The sequence below is a fragment of the Alligator sinensis genome, unplaced genomic scaffold (assembly GCF_000455745.1).
Source record: "Alligator sinensis unplaced genomic scaffold, ASM45574v1 scaffold707_1, whole genome shotgun sequence".
Classification (NCBI taxonomy): Eukaryota; Metazoa; Chordata; order Crocodylia; family Alligatoridae; genus Alligator; species Alligator sinensis.
Window position 1 is genome coordinate 1,426,374 of NW_005842065.1, and position 11,231 is coordinate 1,437,604.

Genomic DNA, 11,231 nt, shown 5'->3' on the forward strand with positions numbered 1-11,231 from the left:
TGTGCAAGTCGCATGGACATGGGTGTTCAGTGGTTGTCCTGACAAGAGGCAGTGGGGAGCCAGGGACTGTCGCCCCCTCTGAGGAGCTGTGTTCTGTGCCACAACCCTCCTGGTCCTGGGAGGCACTGGGCCCAATATTAGACCTGGGGACAGGGGCACAGGTAGAACCAGGAGCCAGGTCCTCTCTGTGCATCTGTCCCCCTCTGCCTGGCTCCGCGGCTGAGGCACGCGGGCGGCCACGTGTGTGGGATTAATGAGCTGGGGCGTTCTTGCCGAGTCAGGGAAAAAGAGAGCACGAGAGAGCTCCATGGAGGGGGCTGGGGAGCTGAGAGATGCAGGGAGAGAGGAGGAGCCATAGAGGGAGGTAGCAGAGCTTGTCTCCTGTCCTGAAGCTCTAAGAGGGGGATGAATGGAGTATCAGGGCCCCCAGAACCGTGGAGGTGTGCATTCACGTGCTTGGATGTGTATCCATGTGGACATACATATGCATGCTCGTGTGAGTGTGTGTGTGTGTGTGTGCATGCATGCATGTGCATGCATTCAAGGGGCTGCCTAATGCCTATCTCACCTCCCATTCATAGGCAGGCATCAGCGCTGCCCTGGTGGTATGTTTGAAATGTAATCTAGCCATGGCGTGGATTCCTCCATAAGGCTATGGCATGAGAGCATATGCAGCCCAAGGGATGAGGGCCAGGCCAGAAAGAGAGGTGCAGGGGGAGCCAGGGCCAGGGCTGGTGCCTGCTGTTCAGCAGCCATAGTGCTTCATCTCAGTCAGCCGCACATCAGCAGGTGGCTAGGAGCCTTAGGGATACAAAGGCGGCTCTGTCAGGGGAAGACTGAGCTCAGGCCTCCTGCCTGCCTTCCTGTGTGGATCTGTGTTCTCCCCCAGGGCATCCTCTAAGGTGCCCCAGTGGGGGGCCAGGGCTGTTGGGGTCCAGCCTGCCGCAGACTCTATTCTCAGCCCTGGCACCCATATGCATCTCCTGCCTAGGGACAAATGCTGGTCCCAACTTTCACCACCCCCCACTCCCCCAACAGACACATCTCTCACTGGACCAGGCTCCCAACACCAGCAGAAGCTCACTGTGTCCCCACCACGTGCTTTGTTCCTCGGCCTATATTTAGCAGCCAGAAATGGGGACGAGGCCTCTTTTAGCCACTCGCAAAGCCGCCCCCTCCATCTCCCTTCCCCCTCCGGCCACTCCTGCTCCAGAATGGGAGGACAAAGGGGGACCAAGGGGAGGGGGTGGGGAGAGCTCCATTAGCAGCTGCCCTGGAGCAGGCTGCTGACCTGCTGCTAATGTCAGCTTTCAAGGCCCAAAAAAGCAGGCGGATGGGGTGTGTCTTCACTCCTGGGGGGCTCCAGGCACTTTGGAAGCACCTGGCATCATGCTCTTTTCCTTCTTGGCCTCACCATGGGTTCTGGGTAGGGCATGGGACCTGCTGGAAGTGAAAATGAGACCTCGGGGCAAACCCAGGGCACTGGGAGGGGTGAGCCAGGGCTGGTTGGGTAGAAGAGATCTGGCAGCCCTGGTATCTCACTCTAGCCCTTCTGTCTTGGGTCCACAGAGCAACGATGCCTCAGGGAACACTTGGAACTGGCTGTACTTCATCCCCCTCATCATCATTGGCTCCTTTTTTATGCTGAACCTTGTGCTGGGGGTGCTGTCCGGGTAAGAACATAGCTCCCAATCCGCAGGTAACGCTCCCGGGTGCCGGGCCCCCACCCCACCTGTTGTGCCAGTGGTACAATATGAATAGGCATTGCACATGCATGGCACAGGCATACAAGTGCAGAGCCATCCTGAATTGCGAGCTCTATGCATCCCCTTCCATACACACAAACGCACGTACTGACCCACAGTGCCCAGAACCTAACCCTAATCTACACTGCAAACCCTAAATTTAACCCTAAACCCTAATTCCATCTCTAACCTTAATCCTAATCCTTGTACCCTAACCCTAACCTCTAAATCTGACTCCTAACCCCAAACCCTTGCAGGGGAGCCCAGGCCCCCTTCTGAGGCTGTCTGTGCCTGCAGGGAATTTGCCAAAGAGAGGGAGCGCGTGGAGAACCGCCGAGCCTTCCTGAAGCTGAGACGGCAGCAGCAGATTGAACGGGAGCTCAATGGCTACATGGAATGGATTTCCAAAGCAGGTGCAGGGGGGGTGCCTGGGTCCCTGAGCCTGGAAGTGCCTCCGGCCCTGGGCGCTGGGGGAAGGGGGAGGGAGGGGCTTTTCACTGGCTTGGGAAAGAGCACAGGGCTGGTCTCCCCCACAGTGGAGACCCCTGGTGACCCATCTCAGGCCATGGGGGACGAGGGGAGCAGGTACTCACTAGCTCCAGGGCTGGTGGGGGGTCTCCCTGCCCCCTGGGATGAACCTAGGAGACCCCACATCTGTCTCCTGACCTCTGACTCCCCCCTCCCTCAGGGCATGAAGCCCCTCTTGCCCCCCCCATACATGGCCCCCTTCCCTGCCATCCCCAGCTTCGTTCCACCCCACTGGGGTAAGTGTCCTCAGGGGCCAGTGGGTCCTAACCCCAGTTAACTCCGAACCTTATCTCCAGAAGAAGTGATCCTAGCAGAGGACGAGACAGAGGGAGAGCAGAGGCACCCCTTTGATGGTAAGCCCTCTTTGCCTCCAACCCTGTGAGTCCAGAGCCATGGGAGGATTCCCCTTCCAGGAACCTCTGAGTGGTGCCACACTGGCTGAGGCATCCATCCAAGCCTCGGGTTAAAAAATGAGAAGGATGTTGGTGCTGATGGTTTGGTGAAAAAATGGGGGAGGAATTCTCTTGGGAACTCCAGCATGGGTTGCTGTGGGAGCGGGGGCAGGAACAGGGGCTCTTGTGGCCGTTTCCAGTTTTCCCCAGCAGGGGGTGCTCTGGGGAGTGGGGAAAGGAGAAGAAGCTCTTGGGGGCATCTCTAGCCTGGCTCTCCCAGTAGGAGCTGGACCAGAGGCTCTTGGGGCACTCCTAGCTCTTTCAGGCCAAGCTTTCCCCAGCACTGGGTGCTGTGCAGAGTGGGGGCAGGAGGTTCTAGTCACTCCAGCCCCTGGTGGCAGGGAGCAGTGTCCAGGGCTGAGTGGTCTGGGGACCTCCCTAGGATGACATCTGCTTCTCTTGCCATGTTCCTATTATGGGAGCTCTGCAGAGAGCTGCCATCAAGAAGAGCAAGACTGACCTGCTGACCCCCGAGGAAGCAGATGATCAGCTAGCCGACATTGCCTCCGTCGGTAGGTCCCTGGCACCCATGTCCTTTCCTAGATTGCCGCCATTTGTGTCCCCAACCTGCCCCACCCAGCCTGGGGTGGCTCCACACCTACAGGCTTTTCTCCCCACCTCGGTAGGTTCGCCCTTCGCCAGAGCCAGCATTAAAAGTGCCAAGCTGGAGAACTCCACCTTCTTTCACAAAAGGGAGAGGAGGATGCGTTTCTACATCCGCCGCATGGTCAAAACTCAGGCCTTTTACTGGACCGTCCTCAGTCTAGTAGCACTCAACACCCTGTGTGTTGCTGTAGTACACTACAGCCAGCCAGATTGGCTATCAGACTTCCTCTGTGAGTACCCCCGCCTTCAGTCTTTCCACATTGGAGTTGCTAATTCGAGAGCCATCTGCAACTTTTACTGATCATCTGTAGCTTTTTTTAACTAATAGTCAAACTTTTTTACTGACCAGTTTTTACCGATTCAACATTTTATGTCTCAGAAATGTCACTCTTCTGTCAGGCCTTGTCTGCTGTCTGACTCCAGTGAGAAGGACTAGGTTAAAATATAGGGGTTTCACATTGACCATAGTAAAAAAGTTTGGTTGTCAGGAAAAAAAAGTTTTCAGAAAAAAAAAATCTTAGGTTGGCAACCTTACCTGATTGTGGTGATGGTTTTGTACTGTGCTCCTTTGTCTCTCCTGCCAGGGATCCCTTATGCATCCCCACACCCTACTGCCCCTAACAGCACTATGCTGTCCCTCTCAGTCTTACCTCCACTAGCCCCATACCCCTCAGCCCCAGCACAGACCCACAGAGGATCCTACCCACAAACCAGCAGTTTTACAGGCAGTGTGGGGCTCAGCAGCAGCACATGGTTGAGGGAGTACAACCTGCGGGGTACTGCTCTGGTGCTCAGACACCAGGAAGCACCACTGTGCACTGCCAGAGTGTCAATCAAGCTGAAGCTGCTGAATGCTTTTACTGACAGTGGCAATTTTTGTACAGACTTCACTGATGACTGTTTTTAGCCTGGTTTTTTTTTTTTCTGACAGTCAGTACATTTACTGACTGTTGACAACCCTGCCCACCTGTCTCAGGCTCTAAAAGCCTTGTGGTAGTAGGTCCTTTGTGCTTTCAAGTACCTAACCCTCCCAGCCCCAATGAGTCCCCGACCCCCATAAGCTGTTAGAGCAGCCCCTACCCCATAGGAGGCTGCATGTTCATGCTGGGTGTTGAATCCTCCCTGCAACTGCCTGTGCACAGGAGAACAGAGGCAAGTCCTTCTTTTCCCTTTTCTCTCTGTCTTTCAGACTATGCAGAATTCATTTTCTTAGGACTCTTTATGTCCGAAATGTTTATAAAAATGTATGGGCTCGGAACGCGGCCTTACTTTCACTCCTCCTTCAATTGCTTCGATTGTGCCGTAAGTCTGTCCCTGCTGTCCCTAGGGTCCTGCTCCCCACCTCGAGTAGTCTGTCACCCTGCTGGGTATGCGGGAGATTTGGTGTGGGGAGATCGAGCCTCAGCTCAGCTCCAGAGTCGCTTCCACAGCCTGGGTTTAGGTCCAGTGGCCTGTGACATTGTGCAGTTCATTCCCCGGGGAAGGCCAAGTAACACAATGTTCACGGAGCTGTTCTGGATTGGCAGCCGGGGGGAGACAATTGGAGTGACTCCAGAGAGCGGCTCTGAGTTTGGGCCAACATGGTCATTTGGGGAAGATGGCATGTGTGTGTGCATGTATATACGTGTGTATATTTACATTCATGTGTGTACATGTATATACGTGTGTGTGTGTTTGCATGTGCATATGTGTGCAAGCCTGTGTGTGTATGCATGTATGTATACCTACATATGTGTATATTTGTGTGCATTTGTGTATGCTTGTATACATGTGCACACACACGTGTGTATATGCATGTGTATGTGTGCACACATGTGAGTTCATGTATTTGTGTGTGTGCATGCTAATAGGCAGTGTACAGGCAAGAGGGTGCTTCTGGGACAGGTATCCTTGGATGACAGCACATGCGTTGGTGCGATTGCTGTTATGCAGGTGCACACACATGCCTCTGACATAAAGGCACTTTGCCTTCCTGCACAGTGTGTGTGAATGCTCAGCCAGCCCTGGGCACACTGGGCTCTGGTCTGAGGGGGTGCAGTGGTGTGCTGGGTCTGGGCCATGATGGGCTTCATGCTCCCCGGCAGGTCATCATTGGCAGCATTTTCGAGGTGGTCTGGGCGGTCATGAAGCCCGGCACGTCGTTCGGGATCAGTGTGTTACGAGCTCTCAGGTTATTGCGTATTTTCAAAGTCACCAAGTAAGTCCTCTTTCTTCTCATCCCCCTAACGCTCCTTGTGGGGGGATGGGGACGGGGATGAAGGGGGCTTGGGGGGCTTTCACACATGTGAGCATCCATGACATGCATTACCTCTGCCCTGGCAACAAATCATGGGGCCTGAAAACACACCCAGCCTCTGCTCCCAGCTGCCTCTGCCCACCAAGAACAGATCACATGCATGCCTCCACCCCGACAGCACCCAACACTTGTGCCCTGCTCCATGCACGTGTGTGTTCTCCTGCCACCTGCTCTGTCATGCAGGTAGCCACTCAGACACATGCTCTCATGAAGGAACTGGGCCAGTATCTTTGCCAGTCCAGCAGTACTTGGGTTCTACTGCATTCCTCTCCTGACCCCAGGGCTGAAGGCACAGGCTGAGAATAGTGACTGGGCTGTGCCAATGCTCATGCTGGGACTAAACCTGGAGGGTCCTGGCTAGAGGGTCTTGAATCTCCACTCAGGCTCAGACTGATGCCAGATTTGGACTAGGGGAATTTTGCCTTCCTTTGCCTGGGATCTCTCGAGCATCTATTAACAACATTTTATAGCAGCAGGATGCTGGTGCCCGCAATCCCGCTGCTCTTCCTGTGGCAGGGTCGGGTGTGATGTCTGGTGTTGTGTCAGGGCTGATGGTCATTTTATGAAGAGTTTAGATGATGGATGTGTCTGGGCTGGTTTGAACAGGACTAATCTTGCCTCAGCCAGTGGATTGGCATGACCTCTAGAGGTCCCTTCCAGCCCCACATTTCTAGGACTGTATGATTCCCATCCCCACACCTCACAGCCTCTCATTGGCCTCCCCACAGGTACTGGGCTTCCCTGAGGAACCTGGTTGTGTCTCTCCTCAACTCCATGAAGTCCATCATCAGCTTGCTCTTCCTCCTCTTCCTCTTCATCGTCGTCTTTGCCCTTTTGGGGATGCAGCTTTTTGGGGGCCAGTGAGTAGCCAGGGGGAGGGAGGGAATGGAGGGATGCCCATGATGCAGGCCAGATCAGCTTCTCAGGCTGCCTCCCCCTTTTGCCCCTCCAACCCATCCAGGTCTGTGATGGGGGTACCAGTGGGCTCCTTCTAGCCAGCTGCCCCTCATAGCGTCTCCTGCTGGGGGAGGCTGGAGTGGTGTAGAAGGAAGCTGTCCCCACCCATAGTCTTCCTCCATCCTACCCCTGCCTTGGACTCCCCCTCCACCACAGAGACCATCCTGGGGGCCACATGAGACTAACACTGGTGGGTTTGATGTCTCTCCTGCTCAGGTTCAATTTTGACACTGGGACTCCAGCCACCAACTTCGACACCTTCCCGGCAGCAATAATGACTGTGTTTCAGGTGAGGCTTTGTTGGCACTTGGCAGGTCATCACACATGGAAAGGGAAATTGGGGCACTCCTGGACAGGCTATGTCCTGTGTACCCTCCATGTGTGATCTACTGTGTGGATCACAACCCCAGCTCATCCCATCTCAACGAGTCCCTGGCTGTAGTCTTGACAAGACTTTGATGGGATTTTCACCCCCTGTTTGGGGTGGGGGGACTTGTCCTTTCCTCTTCCAGATCCTGACGGGTGAAGACTGGAACATGGTGATGTATGATGGCATTAAATCTCAGGGCGGCGTGAAGCGAGGGATGGTGTTCTCGGTCTATTTCATTGTCCTGACCTTGTTTGGTAACTGTATCCTTTATTCTCCAGCCCCAAGAGGGGAAACCAAGGATGCAGGGAAGGGAGCAGACTGCAACCTGGGACTTCTGAATTCTTTCCCTACCCTGGGACTGAGGTCTAGAGCTTGGCATGTGGTCATGCTGTCTCACTTTTATTGCTATCTCTGACACCTCCAGACACCTTCCCCACGCAGCAGGGCGGAAGCTGCAGGGCTGGGAGAGCTAATCCCTCTACCTGTGACCTCTCAAGCATATATTAACAACCTTTTATAGCAGCAGGACATTAGCCACCCTTTTCAGTGCTTCTGCTGGGACTTAAACCAGGAGTGTCTCAGCTAGAGGGTCTTGCTCAAAATGATGCTGCATTTGGGGTCAGGAAGGAATTTTATCCCCTGATCAGACTGGTATGGACTGGGGGAGGTTTTGCCTTCCTCCATAGCCAGGGCACAGCCTCTGTCTGGGGTCTCTTGAGTATATATTAACAACCTTTTATAACAGCAAGTCACTGGGCACCACGGTTCCCCTGCTTTCTCTGTGGCAGGTTCAGATGTGATGCCTGGTGCTATGTCAGGGTTACCAGTAGTTTTACAAAGAGTTTAGATGACAGATTTGTCTGGGCTGGTTTGGACAGTGCTGATCCTGCCTCAGGCAGGCGGTTGAACTAGTTGTGACCTCTGGAGGTCCCTGCCAGTCCCACTTCTTTAGGATTTCTGATTTCCAGGAGCTTTGAATGGGGCTATTTGTCTCGGGGTGTGGGCATCAACCAGGTTCTAGGTAGTTGTGGGGTACAGGAGCTGCTGGGATGTTGAGGTTGGTATAGACCCCAGGTGCTATGCATGCCCTCTGTCCCTATTCACCGCTCAGAAGCTCAGCACGGGGGCCCTGATTCTGCTGGTGCTAGGAGATGGAGCTACTGGGACCTTTCCTTGACCCACCATCAAGACACCCTGCTGAATGTGTTCTTGGCTATCGCCGTCGATAACCTGGCCAATGCGCAGGAACTCACCAAGGTGGGGTGGCTTCTAGGGTGGGGTGGGACAGAGTGACCAGGGACAGGGGAGGCAGGGGGCAGCTGGGAGATCTTGGAGTCACTTCAGGGAGCATCTCATTGGCTGAAATGTGATGTGGGGTCTCACTCACACTGTGGCCTGAGCCAGCAACAAACACTGATGGGGGCAGGAGGGCTGGAGAAGTGGAGGATGTTCTCCCTGCTTCATAGATTCATAGATTGTAGAGTTGGAAGGGACCACAATGGATCATCGTGTCCGACCCCCTGCCCCTGGCAGGAAAGAGGACCGAGGTATAGATTCATTGATTGTAGAGTCAGAAGGGACCACAATGGATCATCGTGTCCAACAATGGATCTTCTCATAGTTTCCCGCTCTGTGTCCTATCCCAGCCCATCCCTCCCTCTCTCCCTCCCTCCCTCCCTCCCTCCCTTTGCAACTGTCCCTTGTTCTCCCATATGACTAAGACTAAAAACAGATTGGGTTTGTCCCAAGCTTTTGACTGGTGGGGTTGTCCCAGGCTTCAACTCCCATCAAGCCAGGCAGAGGAGAAGGTGATGGGGACAGTCACACCAGCTTGAATGGCAATTAATTCCAATTAGCCTTGATTGTCCAGGGGAGAGAATGTGCCCTCTCTGTTCTTCACAGGCATTCAGTGGCTAAAAACAGACAACCCTTGGGTATTAGCTGCAGCCCAGGCTGGTGATGTACTGGGCTGTACCAATGCTCCTGCTGGGACCCAACCCCGGAGGGTCCTGGCTAGGAGTCCTTCCCCTTCACTCAAGGTCAAACCAACGCTGCTTTTGGGGTCAGGAAGGAATTCCCCACCCCGGTCAGATTGTTACAGACTTGGTGGAGTTTGCCTCTATCTGGGATCTCTTGAGTGTCACCGTTTTCCAGCAGCAGGATGCTGGCCTCCACGGTCCCCCTGCTTTTCCTGTGACAGGTTCAGGTGTGATATCTGGTGTTATATCAGGACTGATGGGCAGTGTAGGAAGAGTTCAGATGTTGGATTTGTCTGGGATGGTTTGGACAGGGCTGATCCTGCCTCAGGCAGGGGGGTGGACTCGAGGTGGCCTCCAGAGGTCCCTTCCAGCTCCATGTCTCTAGGATTGCTATGAGGCCAGCTTCAGATCCAAGCTGTTTTCTCTCTCACCTCTCACCTATGGGGGTCAAATGCCTCTGACTGCAGCAATGTGCAGTAGAAGGGCCTGGGGGTGGGGAGCAGAGAGTCTGTTCTGTTCCCCTCACACCAGGTTTGTGCTCTGCAGGATGAGCAAGAGGAGGAGGAAGCAGCCACGCAGAAGCTGGCACTGCAGAAAGCCAAGGAGGTGGCCGAAGTGAGCCCCTTGTCTGCAGCCAGTATGTCCATTGCCGTGTGAGTGTCGCGCCTGCTGCAGGCCAGGGCCTGGCTTCTTCCCTGGGCTGCTTGCAGCCAGGCCTGGGGCCTGCTTCCAAGAGGGGTGCAGCCCCTGGCTTATGCCTGGGGCTGAGAAATGCCCAGGGTCTCTGTGGGACACAGGGCAGGAGCTGCCACCATGGAGACCTCCAACCCCCATCCCCAGCCTCTGCCAGCAGGGGGTACTGTGGGCTATGCAGGCAGGAACATGGAGTGGGTGGGGGGAGCTTCCACCTGTAGGAGGGGGCACTGTGAGGGCAGGAGTGCTGGCTGTGGGGTAGCTCCTGGCCCCTCCAGCCCCATCCTGTGCCAACAAGGGGCGCTGTGGGCCTCAGGGTCAGTCCACCAGGCTGGGGCCAAGGCCAGATCCCAGAACCTGCTCCTGTATTTTTTGTCTCCCCTGCTCCTCCGGCTTCAGGAAAGAACAGCAGAAGAACCAGAAGTCCTCTAAGTCAGTGTGGGAGCAGCGGACAAGTGAGATGCGCAAGCACAACTTGCTGGCCAGCCGTGAGGCCCTGTACAATGAGCTGGATCCTGAGGAACGCTGGAAGGTGTCCTATGCCCATCCCTCCCGCCCCGACATCAAGACCCACCTGGACCGGCCACTGGTGGTGGACCCCCAGGAGAACCGCAACAACAACACCAACAAGACACGGCCCAGCGACCCTCCTTTGGAGCCCCGCTTTGGGCCTCCGCAAGCTGAGGACTTTCTGCGCAAGCCACCCCGCTACCACGACCGGCCCCGGGACCCTGACAGTGGTCGCACCTACCCACCACCTGAGTCGGGGGTGCCAGAGCTGCGGCGGCCCCGCAGTGGGAGCCGCGAGATGGAGCCACCTGTCGAGGAGCGGAGCTATCATGAGGCCGACCCTGAGCGGCTCAAGGCAGCCGAGCCCCCCCGGCGGCACCCACACCGCCAGGCCGGTGGCAAGGAGAGCCGTGGTGGGTCACCCCGAGATGGTGACCGGGAGCACCGGAGGCACCGGGGGCACCGTCGGGCAGGCGAGGATGGGGGTGGCACCGATGAGGGGCCCAAGCCTGAGAGGCGCCCGCGGCACCGGCCTGGGGAAGGCGAGATGCCAGATGGCGAGAGACGGCGGCGGCACCGCCATGCTGCCCAGTCCACATATGATGGCGACAGCAAGCGGGAGGACAAGGAGAGGCGGCACCGGCGTCGGAAGTGAGCAGGGGGCTCCCTGGGTGGGTGGGGGGCAAGAACCACCACCCCCATGTCCTTTGGTCTCTGTCAGGAACTGGCATGGTAACTGAGTGGGTGGGAAGCAGAAAGAGGGAATAGGGGGGAGGAGGCTTGTGCCTAGAGGCTGGGGCATCCTAGTTGGATGGAGAAGGGTGTGGGGAGGTGCTGGACAGTCAGAACAGAAAAAGGAAGATCCAGATGCCTCTCCCTTGCCTTGCCCCCCCTTCCCCCTCCCAGCTGCTATGTCCCACCCCAAAAGCAGCTGCATCCCAGCCGTCTCTATCAGCCCCACCGCTCCCCCCCACCAGCCTGTTCCCTGGCTGACCTGGCTGTTTTCCCTGTGGGTTTTCTTTTCCTGCCCCTCAGAGAGAACCAGGGCCCTGTCCCAGTGCACGGCCCTCACCTGTCCACCACGCGGCCCATTCA

General features: G+C 56.0%; 1 protein-coding gene across 3 annotated transcripts in view; it reads left to right on the forward strand.

Annotated features, from left to right (window-relative positions):
* Positions 1–11,231, forward strand: part of CACNA1A (calcium voltage-gated channel subunit alpha1 A) — a 71,215-nt gene that overhangs the window by 34,672 nt on the left and 25,312 nt on the right. For 2 of the 3 annotated variants that reach the window (XM_025203925.1, XM_025203926.1), the window contains exons 7-21: positions 1,570–1,673; positions 2,043–2,158; positions 2,570–2,626; positions 2,879–2,881; positions 3,148–3,237; positions 3,352–3,561; positions 4,521–4,633; positions 5,416–5,528; positions 6,356–6,487; positions 6,801–6,873; positions 7,097–7,214; positions 8,144–8,211; positions 9,480–9,586; positions 10,026–10,787; positions 11,172–11,229. In XM_025203925.1, the coding sequence (XP_025059710.1) occupies positions 1,570–1,673; positions 2,043–2,158; positions 2,570–2,626; positions 2,879–2,881; positions 3,148–3,237; positions 3,352–3,561; positions 4,521–4,633; positions 5,416–5,528; positions 6,356–6,487; positions 6,801–6,873; positions 7,097–7,214; positions 8,144–8,211; positions 9,480–9,586; positions 10,026–10,787; positions 11,172–11,229 (2,124 nt within the window). Of the gene's footprint in view, positions 1–1,569; positions 1,674–2,042; positions 2,159–2,569; positions 2,627–2,878; positions 2,882–3,147; positions 3,238–3,351; positions 3,562–4,520; positions 4,634–5,415; positions 5,529–6,355; positions 6,488–6,800; positions 6,874–7,096; positions 7,215–8,143; positions 8,212–9,341; positions 9,351–9,479; positions 9,587–10,025; positions 10,788–11,171; positions 11,230–11,231 lie in introns of all 3 variants that reach the window. The other variant, XM_025203927.1, reaches the window with a different exon arrangement.